Genomic DNA, 24,428 nt, shown 5'->3' on the forward strand with positions numbered 1-24,428 from the left:
TGTAGTTGCTGGGATTTATAGTTCACCTACAATCAAAGAACATTCTGAACTCCACCAGAGATGGAATTGACCCAAACTTGGCACACAGAACGCCCATGACCAGCAAAAAATGATGAAAGGGTTAGGTGAGCATTGGCCTTGAGTTTGGGAGTTGTAGTTCACCTATCTGCAGAAAGCACTGTGGACTCAAACAATGATAGATCTGGACTAAACTTGGCACAAATACTCAATATGCCCAAATGTGAACACTGTTGGGAGTTTGGGGAAAATAGACCTTGGCATTTGGGAGTTGTAATTGCTGGGATTTATAGTTCACCTAAAATGAGAGAGCATTCTGAACCCAACCAAGCCAGACTTCCCACACAGAACTCCCATGACCAGCAGAAAATACTGTATATCCTGATGATCTTTGGCGACCCCTCCGACACATCATCATGACCCCCCCAGGGGTCCCGACCCCCAGGTTGAGAAACACTGCCCTAACACAAATCCCATTCTAATCCCTGTTGCACAGGCCTGTAATGTCACAAGGTTGTGAAGCCTGAGAGTTCAGTCTAGAACCTTTCTCCCAGCCTATTTGTCCTTGCTTTCCTCTTCTTATATCATGGGCAGACTTTGGCCCTTGCTCCAGGTGTTTTGGACTTCAACTCCCACAATTCCTCACAGCCGATAGGCTGTGAGGAATTGTGGGAGTTGAAGTCCAAAACACCTGGAGCAAGGGCCAAAGTTTCCCAGATGGGAATACTTGCAAAAGAAGCCTGCAAGCATCCCATTGCTGCCTGTCCCACCTCTCCTCTCTCCTCCTCCTCCTCCTCCTCCTCCTCCTCCTCCCAAGCGAACAAAGGAGGAGGGGGAGGAAGAAGAAGGGAGGGAAGAAGGGAAGGAAGGAAAGAAGGAAGGAAGGAGGGAAGGAGGAGGAGCCGGAGCGGAGGAGCAACAGCCAAAAGCCGCAGCTCGCGGCTGCCGGACCCGGAGTTGCCTTTGCCTCCTCCCTCCCTCCTTCCTTCCTTCCTTCCTTCCTTCTCGACCGGGACAAAGGAAGGACCTCTTGCAGGAGCAGCCATGCCCTGGGCTTCCCCTTCCCTGAGGCTGCTCCTGCGCTTCCTCCTCCTCTTCCTCCTCCTCTTCTTCCCAACGCTGTGCAGCCCGGCCAAGCAGTGAGTAGGACCACTTTCCTTCCCGGCCCTTCTTCCGGGGGAACAACAACTCTGCCAGGAAGGACCAGGCAGAAAGGGAAGCAGGCAGGTAGGCAGGGAGGGAAAGGAAGAGGAACCCCGAGCATGTGCAGAGTGCCTTCTTACTTCCCTTGAGGAGCCTGGGCTGGTGGCACCCGACTCATTCCTTGAGAGAGAGATGAGTGGATAGATAGATAGACAGACAGATAGATAGATAGATGTAGAAAGATAGTCTGATAGATAGATAGATAGATAGATAGATGTAGAAAGATAGTCTGATAGATAGATAGATAGATAGATAGATAGATGTAGAAAGATAGTCTGATAGATAGATAGATAGTTGTAGAAAGATAGTCTGATAGATGATAGATAGATAGATAGATAGATAGATAGATAGATGTAGATAGTCTGATAGATAGATAGATAGATGTAGAAAGATAGTCTGATAGATAGATAGATAGATAGAATAATAGAAAAATTAAGGATAGAAAGAAAGATGGGAAGATAGATATATAGAAAGATAGATACACAGATAGAAACATAGACAGATACATAGAAAGTTGGACAGATAGAAACACAGATACATAGAAACATAGACAGAAAGAAACAGAAATATAGAAAGATAAAATGATAGAAAAATTAAATCGGAAGAAAGATGGAAAGATAGATACATAGATTAAAAAGATAGATAGATAGATAGATAGATAGGTAGATACACAGATAGATAGAAACATAGACAGATACATAGAAAGTTAGACAGATAGAAACACAGATAGATAGAAACAGACAGAAAGAAACAGACAGAGATATAGAAAGATAAAATGATAGAAAATTAGATCGGAAGAAAGATGGAAAGATAGCTACATAGATTAAAAAGATAGATAGATAGATTAAAAAGATAGATAGATAGATAGATAGATAGACACACAGATAGATAGAAACATAGACAGATACATAGAAAGTTAGACAGACAGACAGATAGATAGATAGATAGATAGATAGATAAAATGATAGATAGATAGATAGATAGATAGATACACAGATACATAGAAAGTTAGACAGATGTAAACACAGATAGATAGAAACATAGACAGAAAGAAACAGACAGAAATATAGAAAGATAAAAAGATAGAAAAATTAGATCGGAAGAAAGATGGAAAGATAGATAGATAGATTAAAAAGATAGATAGATACACAGATAGATAGAAACATAGACAGATGCATAGAAAGTTACACAGATAGCTAGATGATAGATAGATAGCTAGATGATAGATAGATAGATAGATAGATAGATAGATAAAATGATAGATATATAGATAGATAGATACACACACAGACAGATAGAAACATAGACAGAAAGAAACAGACAGAAATATAGAAAGATAAAATGATAGAAAAATTAGATCGGAAGAAAGATAGAAAGATAGATAATAGATTAAAAAGATAAATAGAAACATAGATAGATAGATTAGATAGATAGATAGATAGATAGATTAAAAAATAGATAGATAGAAATATAGATAGATAAATGATAAAAAATTAGATAGATGGGAAGATAGATAGACAGATAGATTAAAAAGATAGATAGATAGATAGATAGATAGATAGATACATACATACATAGATACATAGATACATAGATAGAAATATAAATAGATAGATAAAATGATAGAAAAATTAGATAGAAAGATGGAAAGATAGATACATAGATTAAAAAGATAGATGGATAGAGAGATAGATAGACAGATAGATAGGTAAAATGATAGAAAAATTAGATAAAAAGAAAGATGGAAAGATAGATAGATACATAGAAAGATATATGATCCTAATGTTGGACTACACTCCAAGGGCCATCAAATTAAGTTCCATAAGATATATGGATAGATAAAGAAAGAGAGAAAGAGATGAAACAGCATCCTGTGCCTGTGTGCAATGAAGTGTCTCTTGGATTCTTGTGAGTTTGTGTGGCTCCTCCCGACTCCCGCTCTCCCTTCCTTGGGGCTTCCCTCCTCTCTTCCTTTTCTCCAGGGGCTACTTGGTGGTGGTGCCCTCCGTCTTCCGCTCGGGGGTGGAGGAGTCGGTCAGTGTGACTATTTTCAACCCTGTCGCAGAGACCCCCGTCCAGGTCCAGCTGGTCATCAAGGGGGAGGCAGTGGCACGAGGCCACGGAATGGTTCTGGGTAGGTTTATGGTGAATGGAGGGAGGGATGGCTGGAGAGGTGGATCCATAAGGAGATGATGGAGGAAGGCAGATAAAGAAATTGAGAGAAATTATGCTTATTGTTCTACTAGCTTGGGTACCCGGCATTGCCTGTGTTATTAGAAAAAGTCATTTGTTTATTTCACAAAATGCCTAAGGTTGTGGTTGAACTACAACTCACATCATGCCAGCTTAACTCTCTGAAACTCCATCAATACTTAAAGTCTGTCTTCTTGATTTTTGTATATGGTTTCAATTATATTTTGAAAAAAATATCCAGTATCAATTTCCTTCATAAGTAACTTTTAAAAAATCCCAGTTAACATTATCGAATGCTTTTTCAGCATCTAAAGCCAGGAACATTACTTCTTTTTGGATTTTCCTTTCGTAATATTCTATTAAGTCGATCGCCACCCTGACATTCTCTCTTTGGTATCTGTTTGGGAGAAAACCCATTTGTTTTTCTTTGATCCATTTTTCCAAAAAATATTTTGAATCTTTCTGCTATTATTTTGCGTAAAATTTTATAATCTAAATTTAGCAATGATATAGGCCTATAGTTTTTAATTTTTCTGGATCCGAATTTTCTTTTAATATTACATCAGTGGAGTTCAGTATGCTCTCCAGCTGCAGGATGAATTACAACTCCTACCATGGTGAATCAGTCCCGTCAAATCCCTCCAGTACATCCAGTTGGTCATGGGGATTCTGTGTGCCAAGTTAGACCTAGATCCATCATCAGTGGATCGCATGTCCTCATCCGGGGACATGAGAGAAGCCTCCCATAAGGATGATAAAACATCAAATCATCCAGGCGTCCCCTGGGCAACGTCCTTGCAGACGGCCAGTTCTCTCACAACAGAAGCGACTTGCAGTTTCTCAAGTTGCTCCTGACACGACAAAAAAAAAAAAATCAGTGGGGTTCAGAGTTTTCTTTGACTTAAAACTGGCCATTCTCTCCACTCGACCTCCATTTATAACTAAAATGTATTTGGGGTTTCTGGAGCGGAAAAGAAGAAGCAATACAGGCTCTGACTGCTCTTCTCTCTCCTGCAGGTAAAGGAATAGTCAAGCTGAAGGTAAGCTGAACCACAGTAATGGAGACTGCATGGGGATTGCAGAATGGGGTGGGGGGAGGAAGGCAATGGAGGAACTAAGATGTGCAAAGTGAATAGTTGGTAATCCTTAGGCACTGTGTTGATTCTAGTATTTTTCAATACCAGAAAATTTTGTAAATTTTCATGGTTTCTTCCTTTCTTTTGAAATTGTCCATGTGCTTGTGGATTTCAATGGCTTCTCTGCCTGGTCTGACATAGTAGTTGTTGGAGTGGTTGAGAATTTCTGTGTTCTCAAATAATAATATTCCATGCCTAGTTTGGTTTATCATGGGTTCAAGCTGGGTAGATGTGGGGAATGCCGTGGATGTAGCATACCTGGACTTCAGTAAGGCTTTCGACAAGGTCCCCCATGACCTTCTGGCAAACAAACTAGTCCCATGTGGGCTAGGCAAAACTACGGTGAGGTGGAGCTGTAATTGGTTAAATGGACAAACCCAGAGGGTGATTCTCCCCAATGCTTCTTCTTCATCCTGGAAAGAAGTGATGAGAAGAGTGCCACAGGGTTCTGTCCTGGCACCGGTCCTGTTCAGGATCTTGATTAATGACTTAGATGAAGGGTTAGAAGGCATGATCATCAAGTTTGCAGACGACATCAAATTGGGAGGGATAGCCAATACTCCAGAAGACAGGAGCAGAATTCAAAACGATCTTGACAGATTAGAGTGATGGGCCAAAACTAACAAAATGAAGTTCAACAGGGACAAATGCAAGATACTCCACTTAGGCAGAAAAAAATGAAATTCAAAGATACAAAATGGGGACGCATAGCTCGAGAGTGAAAAAGATCTTGGAGTCCTTGTGGACAACAAGTTAAACATGAGCCAACAATGTGATGTGGCAACAAAAAAAACCAAGAAAAAAACAAAACAATGGGATTTGGCCTGCATCAATAGGAGCATAGTGTCTAGATCCAGGGAAGTAATGCTACCCCTTTATTCTGCCTTGGTTAGACCACACCTGGAATCTTGTGTCCAATTCTAGGCACCACAATTGAAGAGAGATATTGACAAGCTGGAAAGTGTCCAGAGGAGGGTGACTAAAATGATCAAGGGTCTGGAGAACAAGCCCTATGAGGACCGGCTTAAAAAGCTGGGCATGTTTAGCCTGAAGAAGAGAAGGCTGAGAGGAGACATGATGAGAGCCATGTATAAATATGTGAGAGGAAATCATAAGGGGGAGGGAGCAAGCTTGTTTTCTGCTATCCTGGAGACTAAGATGCGGAACAATGGCTTCAAACTACAAGAAAGGAGATTCCATCTGAACATTAGGAAGAACTTCCTGACTGTGAGAGCTGTTCAGCAGTGGAACTCTCTGCCCTGGAGTGTGGTGGAGGCTCCTTCTTTGGAAGCTTTTAAACAGAGGCTGAATGGCCATCTGTCGGGGATGCTTTGAATGCAATTTTCCTGCTTCTTGGCAGGGGGTTGGACTGGATGTCCCATGAGGTCTTTTCCAACTCTGTGATTCTATGATTCTATTGCTGCTGGTTTCTCTGGTTTAAGAAGTCTACAATGCCTGGGCAGGTGGTGGTGGGGTGTGTGGGATTGTTAGCTACCTCAAGTCCCCATGGGGAGAAAGTTGGAGTATAAATAAAAGTGAATAGTAATAATAATACTCGCAACTTGAGTGGCAAGCCTTGGCTTCTTTTTCTCAGGTGCCCGCAGGGCTCCGGGGCCAAGCGCACTTGAAGGTATGGGGCAACCGACACTTGGCCGAAAAGGGCTATGTCTTCTACAACCATACGACCGTCACCGTGGACAGCAAAGGAGCCTCCGTTTTCATTCAGATAGACAAACCCATCTACCGTCCAAAGCAGAAAGGTGGGTGCGACAAGCGGGGCAGTCAGGAGGGGCTTTCCTGTTCCGTGTTTGGCTTGGGTCCTTCCCAACCCTTTGCTGATGTTTCTTCCTTTTCTTTCCAAGTGCTGATCAACCTGTTCGCAGTCAGCCCAGACTTGAGGCCGGTCAACGAGAGGGTGAGGCTCTCCATAGTGACGGGATGGGCTCTCCTTGGTGGTGGGATGGGCTCACCTTGGTAGTGGGTTGGGCTCTCCTTGGTGGTGCCCAGCTCCCAGCAGGAACATGGGCGCCCGTTGCTTCCTTGAAAGAGGGCCTCAGAAGAGGAGCAGATCTCTGTTTTTGTAGCTAGGTGTGCGGGTGGTGAATCCACTCCTAGTTTTAGTCTGAACTAGAGATGGGAAGGCCTAGGAAAAAACTCAGAATAAATGGGGGGGAGGGGGAAGCAGTTGTTTTCCTGTTTTTTTTTCAAAGTCATTATTTTCCAGATTTTTTAAAAGGTATGTAGAAACAAAAAGTCTCCTAAATCTTTCATTGAGGTCTTCATGTTGTATAGTTTGAATACCTTTTCTTTTGATGCTTTGAAGGTGATTTCCTGCTTCTTGGCAGAATGGGGTTGGACTGGATGGCCCACGAGGTCTCTTCCAACTCAGTGATTCTACTATGTCATAGATAAATTGTTATAATAACATATTCTATACCCATAGATGCAGGCGAAACGTCAGGAGAGAATGCCTCTAGACCATGGCCATATAGCCCGAAAAAACCTACAACAACCCTATTCTATACCCTTTTCAATTTTTCCAGAAAAAATGGCTTTGGAAAAGAACAGAAAAAAAACAAACTTCCCCCCATTTTTTCTGGTTTTTTTCCCCAGGTTTTCCCATCTCTAGTTTGAACTTTATAAGGGGACTGAAATGTAATAGTGTGCCAAAAAAAAAGTTACGGTACATTCTTTCTCTCCTTCATCTATTCTTTCATTCTTTTTTTCCTTTCAGATCGAAGCCTACGTGGTGGTGAGTGTTATACAGGCACCAACTGGACTCACCTGAGTGCACCCCCTGCCCCAGGAATATGTATTTTTAATGTATATATTTAATATGTATTTAATAGAACTACATTTTAATGTGTGTGTTTTTAGAATGTGTGCAGTGTTTGTGTGTTTGACTGTGCTGTGAAATTAAATTTTAATCATCATTTTTATTATTTCTAGACACCACAGAGAGGAGTAGTAGTAGTAGTTATTATTATGATTATTTTATTTCTAGCAGCCACAGAGAGTAGTAGTAATTGTTGTTGTTGTTACTATTATTATTATTATTATTATTATTATTATTATTATATTTCTAGCAGCCACAGAGAGTTGTTGTTGTTGTTTTTAGCAGCCACAGAGGAGTTGTTGTTGTTGCTGCTGCTGTTATTATTATTATTTTACTGACGTCACAGTAAACGAGATCTATATGCTGGATTTCGTATCACAAAATCACAAGTCGAACACTTTCCAAGTGTCTAGGACTGTGTGATATATTTTCGAATGATGCGTGCAGATCCAAGTAAGGTGGCCTTTTGCAGTTGACAGATTTTGTCAATGTTTATTGTTTCCAAATGCCAGCTGAGATCTTTTGGCACGACACCCAGTGTGCCGATTACCACTGGGACCACCTGTACTGGTTTATGCCAGAGCCTTTGCAGTTCGATTTTGAGGTCCTGATAACAGCTGGGTTTTTCCTGTTGTTTTTCCTCAATGCGACTGTCACTTGGAATGGCGACATCAATAATCCAAACTTTTTTCTTTTCCACAATCGTGATGTCTGGTGTATTGTTTTCCAAAACTTTGTCAGTCTGGATTCGAAAGTCCCACAGTATTTTTGTGTGTTCATTTTCCACGACCTTTGCAGGTTTATGATCCCAGCAATTCTTTACTGGTGGTAGGTGGTACTTGTGACATAAGTTCCAGTGAATCATTTGGTCCACAGAGTTGTGCTTTTGTTTGTAGTCCGTCTGTGCAATTTTTTTGCAACAGCTGAGGATATGATCCATGGTTTCATCAGCTTCCTTGCATAGTCTGCATTTTGGGTCATCAGCTGATTTTTCGATCCTGGCCTTAATTGCATTTGTTGTTTTTCTTATAATAATAATAATAATAATAATAATAATAATAATAATAATAGTAATAATGATAATAATAACAATAATAATAATAATAATAATAATAATTTTTCTAGCAGCCACAGAGAGAAGTTGTTGTTATTATTATTTCTAGCATCTACCTCTCTTTTCAGGATCCTCGAGGGTCTCGAATAATAGAGTGGAACAACCTCAAGCCCGTTTGTTGTGGTGGGTATCGGGATATGGCCATCGGGATACCTCACTCCCTGAATTCATGGGGAGGAAGAGCGGATTGTGCACTCAGTTCCAGCAGGAGGAAAAATCCCCCCATGGCTCTTCTTTGCTGGCCTCCGCATTGTGTGTGGATGCTCAGTGCACTGTCTTGTTTCCCTCCCTCTACCTGGCAGGTGTCCTGAACATGAGCTTCCCTTTGTCCGACCAGCCGGTGTTCGGGGAATGGCTGATCTTTGCCGAAATGCAAGGGCATAAGTACAACAAGTCCTTTGAAGTCCAGAAATATGGTGAGTTTTCAGGACTGGGGTCGGCTGGGCGCTCTCGATAAAGGGACATGGTTGCTGGGACTAGAAAGAGCCAGTTTTGGAAGTTGTTATGTTTTTATGGATTTTTAACTGGATTTTTAAAACTACCAATGATATTGTATTTAATGATATGAAAGCCTCTTTGAGTCTATTGGTGGAGAGGAAAAGCAGGGTATTTATAAGAGCAAACATAGTGATAAACATAACAACAAATGTAGCAACAACCATAACACAAGACTTCAACAAGCATAACACAAGCATGGAACAAGCATGCAAAACACAAGCAACATGCATAACACACCCAACAACAACAACAAGTAAAGAGTCTTTTTGCTACCTTGAAGAGTGATAAATTTCTAAATTATGCTGAACATTCAATATATGCAAAATGATTGTGGAGGTCCTTCTCATCTTTTCCTTTCCTTTCTTGTCCTTCCTTTCTCACTCCTTCTCTTCTTTTCTCTTCCTTCCTTTCTTTTCCTTTCCTTTCTCATATTTTCCTTTACCTTCCCTTCCTTTTTCATCCCTTCTTTTCCTTTCCTTTCTCGTCCTTCCCTTCTTATCCTATCCTTTCCTTTCTTTTCTTTCTCATCCCTTGTGTGTTTTGATGTATTTGGTTTCTAATCTCAGGAGCAACAGGACATGAGCATGGCAGCTCATCATGTGTTACTTTTCCTGAGATCATGTTTCAAAGTCAGGAATAAACTGTCGTGTTTTGAAGGGAAAAAATTAGTAACTTTCCTGTTGTTTTCTGGTCCACAGTGAGATATCAAAACAGCCGGTTTCCACCTCCCCCACTTTTCCCCCTATTCTCTCCGCTTTAGTTTTACCCAAGTTTGAGCTCCAGATTGTTTCCCCTCCCTACATCCGGGACTTTGATGTCTGCGAGAAGGCAACGGTTACTGCCAGGTGAATGGGGCTGGGAGGCTTAGTTGTAGGGCCATTCTTGCCGTACTTTGTGTTGTGTGTACACTGAAACCTTGACTTACGAGTGAACTAACTTACACGTTTTTCGAGATTCGCCATTGTAGTTTTTTCTTTTTTATGTGTGGCCAAGATTTGAGTTACAAGAAATAGCTCTATTTCAAGAGAGCACTATTGCAACAGAACACCATCATCTTAATTAAGCAGACAAGGAGCTGCCAGAAAAGTTCCTTGTTCTTGTCCTTATTGCTTTTATTTATCTTCCTTCTTTTCTCTTACTTTCCTATCCTTTCTCATCCTTCCTTTCTCATTTCTTCCCTTCTTTTCACTTCATTCCTTTCTCATCCCTTCCCTTTTCTCTTCCTTCCTTCCTTCCTTCCTTCCTTCCTTTCTCTTTCCTTTCCTTTTTTGTCCCTTCCCTTCTTTTCCTTTCTCGTCTGTCCTTTCTCATCCCTTTCCTTCCTTTCTCTTCCTCTCTTCCCTTCTTTTCTCTTCCTCTTTACTTTCCTTTCTCTTCTTTCCCTTCTGATTGTTTGCTTTCCTTTCTTGTCCCTTCCTTTCTCTTCCCTTCCCTTCCTTTCTTTTCTCTTCCCTTCCTTTCTTTTCCGCTCCCTTCCTTTCTCGTCCCTTTCCTTCTCATCCTTTCTTTTTATTTCTTGTCCTTCAGTTCTCGTCTTTTCCTTTGTCTTCCATTTCTCATCTCTTCCCTTCTTTTCTCTTCCTTCCTTCCTTTCTCTTCCCTTCCCTTCCCTTCCTTTCTCGTCCCTTCCCTTCCTTTCTTTTCCTTTCTCATCCTTCCCATCTCATTTTTTCCTTTCCTTTCTTGACCTTCTTTTCTCATCCCTTTCCTTCCTTTCTCTTCCTTTCCATTTTTTCCTTTCTCTTCCTTCCCTTTTCGTCCTTTCCTTTCCTCTCTCTTCTTTTCCCTTCTCTACCTTTCTTTTCTCTTCCTTCCTTTCTTGTCCCTTCCTTTCTTTTTCTTTGTTTTAATTTCTCGTTCTTCTCTTTTCATTCCTTCTCTGAGAATAAATCATAAAGTCAGGGTATTGAACCAATTCAAGAACATCTCTTGAAGCTTATTAAAGTGACACTAAATCAATCGATAGATACTAGAATTTACTTTGGAGCCTTTGAAGCTGAGAGGAACAGTTCTCGCCAAAATAATGTTAATAAGGAAATATTTTTTCCATTCTCTTTTATTATTATGTATTTTTATAGATTATTTGTTATTTCTAAAACACATTTTTTTTCTTATTTAAAAACACGTAACAAAAAATTGGGTTTTTTTAAGGGGGCTGGAACAGACTAATAGCCTTTCAATGGGGAAATTTGATTTGACCTAAGAGCCATTTGAGTTAAGAGCTCAGTCACAGAAAAAAACCTCGTAAGTCAAGGTATCACAGTATTTTAAAGGCAGTGATGAATTGGTATGTCACTGGGACAGTCAAAACAGAACTATGCGTAGCAATGGCTGTCAACCAATTAGAAGGGATCAGGCACATTTACGGAGGTGGATGGGAGGACTCTTTGGGTGTCGAGAGATGAAATTGTGAAATAGAACAGTGATGGTGGGTCCAGTCCCACCGTGCTTGTGGTCTTGGTCCAGTTGGATACAATGTTAGACCCAATAAAATATAATGATGATGCTGATGATGATGATAATAATAATAATAATAGTATTTATTACTTGTCTCTCCGTGTGACTTGAGGCAGGTCACAGGACACATACACATGTGTTTTTATATCATGATTATGTGTTTTTAGCTATGTGGTAAGCTGCCTCGAGCCACGAGGAGAGGCGGGTAAGAAAGAAAATTATTATTATTATTAATAATAATAATAATTGTATTTCTTACCTGCCCCTCCTTGTACTTCGAAGTGGATCACAGCACAGTCAAAACACAGAAACATTGTAAAAATTCTATAAACACAGATATTGAAATGTGCTATAAAAGATACTTTTAGTGTTATATATATATATATATATATATATATATATATATGGTTCTTCTTTTATCAGGTACACGTTTGGGAAACCCGTGGTGGGGCGGCTGACAGTTAACATGACCGTCAACGGCGTGGGGTACTATCGACATGAGACAGGGCATCCCATCTTAAAAACAGCCGACGTAAGTAGAATGGCGGTGGCGGCAACACTGGGAGGGGTTGTCATTCAAGTGGACTTATTAACAAAAGACCCTCCTCATAAATGCACAGCAGAGTAACTTAGTAGCAGCAGCATGACCCAGCACCGTAGCCCAAAGTGATAAAAGAACAATAACACACAGACCAATGTTATCTCTTCTGTAGGAGGCTTTTCATTGTAGCAGCATAATACGGTTGCACTATTTACAATAACAACATTTCCACAACAGAAATAAAATTCAACTTTTACACTGGAGCTTCACACATGAGGTCTTATCATACCGAGGATTACCTCACACTCCTCAGGACGACACTAGCTTTGGCCCACTGACCACTGACTCTAACAGGCTTCAGCCTACTAATTCTCCTCAAAATGACACTAGCTTTGGCCCACTGACTCTAACAGGCTTCGGCCTACTCACTCTCTTCAATACAACCATAGCTTTGGACCACTGACTCCAACAGACTTCGGCCTACTCACTCTCCTCAAGATGATACTAGCTTTGGCCCACTGACTCTAACAGGCTTTCGCCTACTAATTCTCCTCAGGACAACACTAACTTTGACCCACTGACTCTTAACAGGCTTCGGCCTACTAATTCTCCTCAGGATGACACTAACTTTGGCCCACTGACTCTAACAAGCTTTGGCCTACTAATTCTCCTCAGGATGACACTATCTTTGGTCCACTGACTCTTAACAAGCTTCGGCCTACTCACTCTCAGGACGACACTAGCTTTGGCCCACTGACTCTTAATAGGCTTTGGCCTACTCACTCTCCTTAGGACGACACTAGCTTTGGCCCACTGACTCTAACAGGCTTCGGCCTACTCACTCTCCTCAGGACAAAACTAGCTTTGGCCCACTAACTCTAATAGACTTCGGCCTACTCACTCTCCTCAGGACGACACTAGCTTTGGTCCACTGACTCTTAACAAGCTTCGGCCTACTCACTCTCTTCAGGACGACACTAGCTTTGGCCCATTGACTCTAACAGGCTTCAGCCTACTCACTCTCCTCAGGACGACACTAGCTTTGGTCCACTGACTCTAACAGGCTTTGGCCTACTAATTCTCCTCAGGATGACACTAGCTTTGGTCCACTGACTCTTACAGGCTTCGGCCTACTCACTCTCCTCAGGACGACACTAACTTTGGCCCACTGACTCTAACAGACTTCAGCCTATTTACTCTCCTCAGGTAGACACTAGCTTTGGTCCACTGACTCTAACAGACTTCGGCCTACTAATTCTCCTCAGGATGATACTAGCTTTGGTCCACTGACTCTTAACAGGCTTCGGCCTACTAATTCCCCTCAGGACGACACTAGCTTTGGCCCACTGACTCTCAACAAGCTTCGGCCTACTGACTCTCCTCAGGACGACACTAGCTTTGGCCCACTAACAGACTTCGGCCTACTCACTCTCCTCAGGACGACACTAGCTTTGGCCCACTGACTCTTAACAGGCTTCGGCCTACTCACTCTCCTCAGGACGACACTAACTTTGGCCCACTGACTCTAACAGACTTCATCCTACTCACTCTCCTCAGGACGACACTAGCTTTGGCCCATTGACTCTAACAGGCTTCGGCCTACTCACTCTCTTCAGGACAACACCAGCTTTGGCCCACTGGCTCTAACAGGCTTTGGCCTACTCACTCTCCTCAGGACAACACTAACTTTGGTCCACTGAAAAGCACCATCAAAGTACCCCTGACAGATGGCCATCGAGCTGCTGTTCAAAAGTTTCCAAGGAAGGAGCTTCCACCAGACTCAGAGGCAGAGAGTTCCACTGTTGAACAGCTCGGACAGTCTGGAAATTCTAATGTTCAGGTGGAATCTCCTTTCCTGTAATTTGAGTCCTAGTTTCCAGGGCAGCAGAAAACAAGCCTTCTCTCACTTCCTTGTGATATCCTTTCACATATGTATGCATGGCTGTCATGTCTTCTCTCAGCCTTTAAGATGCTTCTCAGAGGGATTCATGGTCCAGAGTTGCCCTTTTCCTCTGGACACCATACAGCTTAGAGTCAATATCTCTTTTGAACGGTGGTGCCCAGATTTGGACAGTGTGATTCCAGGTAAAGATGTCTGGCCAAAGCAGAATAGAGAGGCACCACAACTTGTCTCAATCTGGACACGAGACTCCTTTGGATGCAGCCCAAAATCCCATTGGCTTCTTGATCTGCTGCATCCCACTCCTGGCTCATGTTCAACTTGTTGTCTATGAAGACTCCATGATCTTTTTCACATGGACTGTTGTGGAGCCAGGCATTTCCTATTCTGCATCTTTGCATTTCATTTTTTCTGTCTCAGTGTCGTATGTTACATTTGTCTTTGTTGAAATGCATTTTGGTAGTTTTGGTCTCTCATCTGTGAAGGTCCTTTTGCATCCTGATCCTGTTCTCTGGAGTATTGGCTCTCCCTCCTAATTTGGTCCCATCTGCAAGCGTGATAAGCATGCCCTTTAAACCTTCATCCAAGTCATTAATAAAGACGTTGAACTGAACTGGGCCTAGGACAGAACTCTCTTTATGGCACCCTGTAAGAAATATTAAAAATTAACTGAGTATTTTTTATTACAAAGTGTGAGTCAAGCACTGAAAGAGTTTATTTATTTATTTATTGTGCCAGGAGCGAACCAAGCAGTTGTATTGCATTAAAAACAAACAAACAAACAAACAAACAAACAAAACACAACATTTGCAAACTTGGTAGTTGATTAAATGTCCTTTGACCAGTATCTGGCCACTTGGAGTTCCTCTGGTGTTATTATAAGAAGGTCCTCCCTTGTGCATGTAGTAGGGCTCAGGTTGCATTGCAGCAGGTGGTCTGTGGTTTGTTCTTCTCCACACCCGCATGTCGTGGATTCCACTTTGTGGCCCCATTTCTTAAAGTTGGTTCAGAGCACAGTCTGTTCAGGGCCTTCCAAGTCGCCTAATTTTCTGTGGGCCCAGGAGGGAGTCTCTCATTTGGTATCAGTCATTGATTGAGGTTCCTGGTTTTAGCCTGCCACTTTTGGACTCTCGCTTGCTGAGGTGTTCCAGCGAGTGTCTCTGTAGATCTTAGAAAACTATTTCTTGATTTAAGTCGTTGACATGCTGGCTGATACCCAAACAGGGGGTGGGTCGGAGATGTCACTGCCTTAGTCCTTTCACTATTGGCTGCTACTCCCAGGTAGTTGTCAGGTAGTGCAATACCAGCTAAACAGTGTAATCTCTCCAGTGGTGTAGGGCGCAGACACCCCATGATAATGCGGCATGTGTCATTAAGAGCCACATCCACTGTTTTAGCGTGGTGAGATGTGTTCCACATGGGCATGCATACTCAGCAGCAGAGTAGCACAGCGCAAGGGAGGATGTCTTCACTGTATCTGGTTTTGATCCCCAGGTTATGCCAGTCAGTTTTTGTATGATATTGTTTCTATCACCCACTTTTTGCTTGATGTTCAGGCAGTGCTTCTTGTAGGTCAGAGCATGGTCCAGAGTGATTCCCAGATATTTGGGTGTGCTGCAATGCTCCAGTGGGATTCCTTCCCAGGTCATCCTCAGAGCTCGGGATGCTTGTCTGTTCTGAAAGAGTGAGCAGGCCGAAACCTGTTAGAGTCAGTGGGCCAAAGCTAGTGTCTCCTGAGGAGAGTGAGTAGCCCGAAGTCTGTTAGTGTTGGTTTGCCTCAGTGACGGAACTCCTCAGTCTGTGTGAGGATGTTTCTCTGTGAGGTAGACCTCACAGTATGTGGATGGCCTGATATAAGAAGGCCTGGTATGAGAGAAAGGCTTCATGTGAATAGCTCATGTGAAAAATCTCCAGTATAAAGACTGTTTTAAATGTGGTTTTAAGTGTATATTGTTAAGGCATCAAATGGCTGCATGGTTGTAAGCCGCCTTGAGTCACCTTCGGGTTTGAGAAAGGCGGGATAGAAATATCGTAAATAAATAAATAGTAAACACACCCCACTAGTCCCTTCTTTTCAGAATGAAATAGAGGAACCATTGGGGAGAAGCACCCTTTGGGTTCGGTCGCTTAACCAATTACAGACCCACCTAAGAGTAGTATTGCCTAACCCACATTTGACTTAATTTGTTTGCAAGAAGGTCATGGGGGACTTTGTTGAAGGAAGGCCTTGATGAAATCAAGTTATGCTCCATCCGCAGCATTCCCTGCATCTACCAGGCTTGTAACTCTATTGAAACAAGAGGTAAGATGAGTCTGGTATGTTGTGTGTTCCCGAAGCCCTCGTTAATGCTCTTCTGCTCCTCTGTGGCAGATTGATGGCTCTGCGGATTTTGAGGTGTGCGTTAAGGACATGATGCCCGCCGATGTGCCCGAGCATTTCAGAGGCGCCGTCAACATGTGGGCCTCCGTGACCAGTGCCGACGGGAGCCGGCAGTTCATGTTTGACGACTCCACCGCCGTCCAGAAGCAGCTCGTCGACATCAAGTACAGCAAAGACACCCGGAAGCAGTTTAAGCCTGGCTTGCCATACAAGGGGAAGGTGAGTGGGACGTGACTCCTGTCTGTCTTGAATTGAATAATTTAGGAAGGTTATCCAGTAAATAAGGTTACAAGATATTTTAAATACAAAGAATGAATGTGTTTTAATAAAACTTTCATGGATTGTAGCATAGGGATGTCATTATTTTTCCACACCATCACATTCAGTTCAATACATTTTGTCATCCATGGACATGTTTTTGGTGCCTGTGTCATAGAAGTTTCCCTCCGCCTTTTTCAGCCAGTTCGTCACTTCGATTTTCACCTCCTCCTCGTTGTAAAAGTGTTCCTTCAATTTAGTGAACAGATAGTCACTGGGTGCGAGGTCGGGGCTGTGGGAGAGGTGGCCTAAAACATCCCAACCAAAGGAAGTTAATAACTCTTGTGTTGCATGAGCGATGTGCAGACACGTATTGTCATGAAGGAGATAGACTCCCACCGTCAACATCCCACGACGTTTGTTTTGGATGGCTCTGCAAAGTTTCTTCATGGTCTCGCAATATATTCTGTATCCATTTTGTCACATGTTGTCTTGACATTATGTCTTCTCCATAAACTGAAACTATTTCGCCATGAATCGCAGCAGTGTTCATGCCCATAGCATTTAGGTAGCATATTACAGTGCGATCTTCGCACTTGGAGGGAAATGGAAGGAGGACGCACATCTCCAACCTTCACCACAATGCCAGTCGATGAGCTACTGATGACTGGCACTGCTTGTTTGCTTTCACTGGCTTCCTGCTACACGGCAGTGAGACCAACTTCCCCCCAGAAAATTCCCTACGTGTCTTGGAACCTTATTTTCCGGATAAATCTTGTATTACAATCAACATATCTGTCTTTTTGCTCTCATTCTCTACCAGGTCACTCCCTTTGTTTCATGACTTTCTCTCCAGGTGGAGGTCACCTATCCTGATGGGAGCCCTGCTGACGGAGTGACCGTTCGGATCAAAGCTGAGCTGGCTCCCAAGGACAACATTTACACCAGCGAATTGGTCTCCCACAGCGGCCTGGTGGAGTTCGAAATCCCATCCATCCCTCCCGTTGCCCAGTACGTCTGGCTGGAGGTGGGTGAAGGGCCCTCCTGGCACTGGGTGGTAGCCGAGGATGGGGCCGCTGAGGATGTGGGGCCCAAGATGTCCTTGGGGCAGAGGGGCAATGGCATAGGGCCCACAAAAAGCAGTGTAGGCCTTGTAGGAGGAGCTCACCCCTGCTTGCTTGTGCTTCCTGGTGATGGAAGGGGCTGTGGGCCTGGAGTGGGGAGCTGCAGAGATGTGGCCAGAATGAGTGTCCATCCTTCCTCTCTTTCTTGAGACCAAAGTCATTGCCCTTGATGGGAAGCCGGCCAGAGATCAGTACCTGCCCAACTACCTCTCCATCAGCAGTTGGTACTCACCCAGCAAGTGCCACATCCAGCTCCAGGTGCCTGACAGGCCCTTCCAGGTAAGAGTTGAAATGTCCGCCATTGAGTTTGAGGTTGTTTTTCTAATACTTGTGAGGTGTTTGGGGATGGGAGAGAAAACATCAAGTTGGGAGATTCCCTTAGCCCTATCAATCGCATCGTGATAGCTCAAAAACCTCTTGGGCTCCAAGATCTATTAAGCATAGGTACCCGTCTGTGTGGAAGGAACTCAAGTCTGCCAAAAGCACCCTCATGTAGTTGAAAGCCCTCCAAGTGGGCAACTGTGACTCCATTTTGTGGAAGTGAGTTCCACGGGTGGCGTTTGCTCTTGCTTCTCGCGTCGTAGCAGATCATTGAGCCTTGGGGTCAGGGGAGTGTGATCCTGCCCGTTTCCATAGCAGCAACATCTCTGACATTTCTCCTCCTCCTAGGTGGGAGAAGAAGCCCGTGTGGCGGTGAAATCCACTTGTCCGTGTAACTTCACGCTCCACTACGAAGTGGTCTCACGGGGAAACATTGTGCTGTCGGGGATGCAGCCTGGGAATTGGACTCGGGAGAGGAGTCACAGGGCTGCCCCCAGGATGCCGTCCTCGGGCAGCCGGAGCATTCGCATCACTCACATTGCAGGCATGGGCTTTGGGCTAATATCCATTCGGGGGGAAAGGGGGGTTGCTGTACTAAAGATGGCCACCTCTCCATTATGGAATCACACTTTTTAAAAAATGTGTAGAGGTTTTGAAAGCGTTGATATTTTTATAAGTGCATACCTGTGCCCCGCATACAAGTGGAGGAATAACTTTTACCACAAATACCTGGGTCACAGTGGAAATAAATTGCCCTCCTTTCCCAAAGAAGAATCTTGTGATCCATGTGTTGTTGAAGGCTTTCATAGCTGGAATCACTGGGTTGTTGTGAGATTTCTGGGCTGTATGGCAATGTTCCAGAAGTATTCTCTCCTGACGTTTAGCCCACATCTATGACAGGCATCCTCAGAGGTAGTGATGTATGTTGGAAACTAGGAAATAATAATAATAATAATAATAATAATAATAATAATAAACCTTTATTTGTACCCCGCTACCATCTCCCGAAGGACTCGGTGCGGCTTACAAGAGGCCGAGCCCAAAGACAACAATAAAAACAACAGCAACAACAACAATGCAATAACTCAAAAAACAAAGCAATAACATTAACAACACCCAATGACGCAATTAAAAATTGGGTTTATATATCTGTGGAATAATGTCCAGGGTGGGAGAAAGAACTCTTCTCTGCATGAGGCCAGTGTGAATGTTGCAGTTGGCCACCTTGATTAGCATTGAATGGCCTCCTTTCTGTTGTAATTGTCCACATGCCAGAATCACTGGGTTCCAGAAGCATTCTCTCCTGACATTTCACCCATATCTACGGCAGGCATCCTCAGATGTTAAGGGGTCTGTTGGAAACTAGGCAAGTGGGGTTTCTATATCTGTGGAATAATGTCCAGGGTCAGGCCCGTAGCCAGGATTTTGTTTCAGGGGGAGTTGAGTTTGTTTCGGGGGGGGGGGGGGGGGGGGGTGTGAGTCTGAGTGAAAGAGGGTCTAGCCTAGCAAACCTTTTGTATCGTTACCCCAATACCCCCATGCATATGGGATATATTGAGCATGGTGATCAAATCATGATATGAATAATCATAACAGTTTAAATAATGTACCAGTAAGGCCTTCTCGTGGACCACCATGAGAATTTGGGGGGGGGGGGCTGAAGCCCCCCCAAGCCCACTCCCCCACCCCCGGTTACATGCCTATCCAGGGTGGAAGAAAGAACTCTTGTCTGCTTGAGGCCAGTGTGAATATTGCAATTGGCCACCTTAATTAGCATTCGATGGCCTTGCTGCTTCAAAGCCTACCTGATTGCTGCCTTTGTTTGGAGGTGATAACTGACCCTGATTGATTCTTCTCTGGAATTCTAAAACCAGGACAGTAAACAAAGAGCAACACTCAAAAAGCAGGAGAAATCCAGGCATGAGCCAACTAACACCTCCAAACAAAGGATTCCCCTAGGCAGGAAGCAGTCAGGCCTTGAAACTGAAAGGCTAATCAGTGCTAATCAAGCTGGCCCATTGAAGCATTCACACTGGCCTCAAGCAGACAAGAGTCCTTGCTCCCACTCTGGACATTATTCCACAAACCCCACTTGCCTAGTTTTCCAACAGACCCCTCAACCTCTGAGGATGTCTGTCATAGATGTGGGCGAAACATCAGAAGAAAATGCTCCTGGAACATGGCCAGACAGGCCGGAAAACTCACAGCAACCCAACCTTGTGATTGCTTTAGTGGGTATTTACAGTGATGTTTTTAATATGAGTATCCCATGTGCCTCTTGATTGAAAACTAGTGCCCAGATTTTTTTTTTTAAAAATTGTTCAATGGACTGATTGCCAACCTGCCATTTGTGTCTCATTTTTTTTCTTTGTGAACACCATGACTTTAGATTTGGGGTAGTCCATTATCAGTTGTTCAGTTTTACAGTTTTAACCCCATACAAGAGAGGGAAAGTAGCATCGCATCATCCGCATAGAAGATAATAGGGAGCAGCATGTTTGCAAGATTAGTGGATGTGGCCTCTTGTTTGTGATCTCTCAAGCCTCATCCCATGTCCCTTCAGCCCCGACACCTCCGACCCTGGCTCCAGAGACCTGCATGGCTACGCTGCGCTTCCAGGTCACCCCCAATATGGCTCCGCTGGGCCGCCTGTTGGCCTTCTACGTCCGGGAGAATGGCGAAGGGGTCTCCGATAGCCTCCAGTTCGCTGTCCAGCCCTCCTTTGAGAATCAGGTAGGGGCAGCTCCTGCCTGCTTCCGGACCCTTCCTTCGGGCACCTGAAAGGGTAGGGGCATGATAGCATTGCTGCTGCTGCTTCTTCTCCCTCTTTTCCTGTTCAATGCCAGGTGTCGGTGGCATTTTCAGCAAATGAGACTAGACCAGGCGACTCGGTGGCCATCAAGGTGCGGTCTGCCAAGGGGAGCTGCGTCTGCCTGGCTGCCGTGGACAAAAGTGTGTACCTCCTCAAACCAGGCTTCCAGCTGAACTCTGCGACAGTAAGTGGCCTGTTCTTGTAAAAGTGGAGGTGGGTCTGGGAAGCTGTGAAAGAAGGGGGTCAGATACGCAGAGAAGATTTTATTAATTTCATATCAAAAACATTGCATAAATTAGTATAAACCTGATAAAAATAGAAGGAGCACATTTATTTATTTATTTATGACATTTATATCCTGCCCCTCTCACCCCGAAGGGTACTCAGAGCGGCTTACAAGTAAAAAGGAAATTCAATATATTATATTATTATCCCAAAAAAAAAGCCAATGGGATTTTGTCCTGCATCAATAGGAGCATAGTGTCTAGATCTAGGGAAGTAATGCTACTCCTCTATTCTGCTTTGGTTAGACCACACCTGGAATATTGTGTCCAATTCTGGGCACCACAATTCAAGAGAGATATTGACAAGCTGGAATGTGTCCAGAGGAGGGCGACTAAAATGATCAAGGGTCTGGAGAACAAGCCCTATGAGGAGCGGCTTAAGGAGCTGGGCATGTTTAGCCTGAAGAAGAGAAGGCTGAGGGGAGATATGATAGACATGTATAAATATGTGAAAGGAAGCCACAGGGAGGAGGGAGCAAGCTTGTTTTCTGCTTCCCTGGAGACTAGGACACGAAACAATGGCTTCAAACTACAAGAAAGGAGATTCCATCTGAACATGAGTAAGAACTTCCTGACTGTGAGAGCCGTTCAGCAGTGGAACTCTCTGCCCCGGAGTGTGGTGGAGGCTCCTTCTTTGGAAGCTTTTAAACAGAGGCTGGATGGCCATCTGTCAGGGGTGATTTGAATGCAATATTCCTGCTTCTTGGCAGGGGGTTGGACTGGATGGCCCATGAGGTCTCTTCCAACTCTTTGATTCTATGATTCTATCATAACACAATATTAATATTATATATTACATTGTACTATAACATTGTACTGTAATATTATTAGTAATATTACATTTAATATAAAATATATAATTATAATATTATATTATTATTAGTAGTAGTATAATATTATCACTATTATATATTATATTATATTATATTATATTATATTATATTATATTATATTATATTAAGCACAGTTCAAGAGACAAGAAGATTGCTCAAGGGATGTTGTCCGGATGTGTTGCCATCCTATGGGAGGCTTCTCTCTTGTCCCTGCATGGGAAGCTGGGGCTGACAGACAAGAGCTCACCCTATCATGCGGATTCGAACCACCGACCTTCAGATCAGCAGTTCAGCCAGCACACAGGTTTAACCCATTGTGTTGCCGTGAACTACAACTCCAAAACTCAAGGTCAAAGCCTACCAAATCCTTCTAGTGTTTTCTGTTGGTCAGGGGAGTCCTGTGTGCCAAGTTTGGTTCAATTCCATTGTTGGTGGAGTTCAAAATGCTCTTTGATTATAGGTGAACTATAAATCCCAGCAATTACAACTCCAAAATGACAGAATCGTAATTTTTTTTGCGTGATGACCACTCCTTGTGTTGTGAGACGTTTTGTTGCCAAATTTGGTGTGATTTCCTTCATTGGTTCTTTTGTTTTTAAGGTACTCATTACACACAGAGCATTTATATATATATAGATTAAGGGAAGCCAGAAGGAAAATTTTACAAAAATGGCACAGAACTCCTGCACAACTTTCACGCTTTGTACCAGGGATAAAGGATAGGTGTTGGCATGGCTGTGAACAAAGAGGGGCGTTTAATCATATGACATGGGAATGTGATCAAGTGCAAGAATACTGGAAAATGATTGAAGGGGAAATTTACAAATAGTAATAATTAATAGAAATGTACTACATGCACGGATAACAGGAGTGAAAATTATACAAAAGGAAAAATTGGTTGACAAATTAATAGCATGTGCACAAATTGTTTTAGTGAGGGGTTGAAAAGATAAAACAAAATGGACACTAAACAAAAAGAAAATCTAATCACCTCTCAACAAAAGTTTGCTCCAGGAACTGTCAGGCCATTATATGCTAATCAAGGTGATCAGTTGAAACATTCACACCTGGCTCCAGCAGACAAGAGTCCTTTGTCCCACCCTGGTCATTCCACAGATATATAAACCCCTTTTCCTAGTTCCAACAGACCTCACTACCTCTGAGGATGCTTGCCATAGATGCAGGCGAAATACCTTTAGAACATGGCCATATATCCCGAAAAAACCTGCAACAACCCAAAATGGACACTGATTAATTGGTATAACTATATAGTTAATATGTTAAATGTGGAAATAACAAATTGCAAATGGAATAATATAGACAAAATTGAAAAGGTTACAATAACTAAGAGGATGTGGGAACCAGTTAGGAATTATTTAGAGAATGTGCTAAGATGTGGAGTAGAAAAATTAAGACTGAGACTGATATTTCAAATGTAATTTCTGTAGTTTGATGTATACATTGCATGTAAGGAGGGGAGGGTGGGAGTGGGAAAAACCAATAAAACAATTTTTAAAAGGTAACTTTCAATTTCCTGTTGGCTTCACAGTTCCGTAGGTGGAAAGCACACACTTGTGTCTTGGCAGGGTTAGGCTTCAGGCGGTTCTCTTTGCAGTAGCTAGAGCAGTGTTTCTCAACCTGGGGGTCGGGACCCCTAGGGGGGTTGTGAGGGGGCATCAGAGGGGTCACCAAAGACCATCAGAAAACATAGTATTTTCTGTTGTTCATGGGGTTTTGTGTGGGAAGTTTGGCCCAATTCTATCGTTGGTGAGGTTCAGAATGCTCTTTGATTGTAGGTGAACTATATATCCCAGCAACTACAACTCCCAAATGTCAAGGTCTATTTCCCCCTAAGCCCACCAGTGGTCGCATTTGGGCATATTGAGTATTCGTGCCAAGTTTGGTCCAGATCCATTATTGTTAGAGTCCACAACGCTTTCTGGATGTAGGTGAACTACAACTCCCAAACTCAAGGTCAATGCCCACCAAACCCTTCCAGCATTTTCTGTCGGCCATGGGAGTTCTGTGTGCCAAGTTTGGTTCAATTCCATCATTAGTGAAGTTCAGAATGCTCTTTGATTGTAGGTTAACTATAAATCCCAGCAACTACAACTCTCAAATGACAAAATTAACTCCCCTCACCCAATCCCACCAGTATTTGAATTTGGCCGTATCAAGTATTTGTGCCAAATTTGGTCCAGTGAATGAAAATCCATCCTGCATATCAAATATTTACATTATGATTCATAACAGTAGCAAAATGACAGTTATGAAGTGAAAATAATGTGATGGTTGGGGGTCACCACAACATGAGGGACTGTGTTAAGGGGTCACGGCATTAGGAAGGTTGAGAAACGCTGAGCTAGAGAGATCTTTCAAGGCATTCGTAAGTTGGATTTTGACTGTTTCAAAGTCTTTTGCTTGTGTTGTTAGGCCAAGGTCATCAGCATATATCAAGCTTTTTGTGAGTTGTGGCTGTGGTTGATTGTTAGTGAGGATGTTAAATGAGGTCGGTGCAAG

The 24,428-nt window shown here is 43.1% G+C and overlaps 1 protein-coding gene across 3 annotated transcripts in view; it reads left to right on the forward strand.

Annotated features, from left to right (window-relative positions):
- Positions 1–891: 891 nt before the first annotated feature.
- CPAMD8 (C3 and PZP like alpha-2-macroglobulin domain containing 8) overlaps positions 892–24,428 on the forward strand; it is a 78,007-nt gene continuing 54,470 nt past the window's right edge. For 2 of the 3 annotated variants that reach the window (XM_067473551.1, XM_067473552.1), the window contains exons 1-16: positions 892–1,157; positions 3,204–3,355; positions 4,432–4,454; positions 6,145–6,310; positions 6,413–6,465; positions 7,285–7,302; positions 8,569–8,623; positions 8,803–8,916; positions 9,759–9,843; positions 11,879–11,987; positions 16,268–16,495; positions 17,391–17,561; positions 17,809–17,937; positions 18,328–18,523; positions 20,543–20,712; positions 20,826–20,975. In XM_067473551.1, coding sequence (XP_067329652.1) covers positions 1,063–1,157; positions 3,204–3,355; positions 4,432–4,454; positions 6,145–6,310; positions 6,413–6,465; positions 7,285–7,302; positions 8,569–8,623; positions 8,803–8,916; positions 9,759–9,843; positions 11,879–11,987; positions 16,268–16,495; positions 17,391–17,561; positions 17,809–17,937; positions 18,328–18,523; positions 20,543–20,712; positions 20,826–20,975 — 1,914 coding nt within the window. In that variant the 5' untranslated portion in view covers positions 892–1,062. Of the gene's footprint in view, positions 1,158–3,203; positions 3,356–4,431; positions 4,455–6,144; positions 6,311–6,412; positions 6,466–7,284; positions 7,303–8,568; positions 8,624–8,802; positions 8,917–9,758; positions 9,844–11,878; positions 11,988–16,267; positions 16,496–17,390; positions 17,562–17,808; positions 17,938–18,327; positions 18,524–20,542; positions 20,713–20,825; positions 20,976–24,428 lie in introns of those variants that run through there. The other variant, XM_067473553.1, reaches the window with a different exon arrangement.

Source organism: Anolis sagrei, chromosome X (genome assembly GCF_037176765.1).
Source record: "Anolis sagrei isolate rAnoSag1 chromosome X, rAnoSag1.mat, whole genome shotgun sequence".
NCBI lineage: Eukaryota > Metazoa > Chordata > Lepidosauria > Squamata > Dactyloidae > Anolis > Anolis sagrei.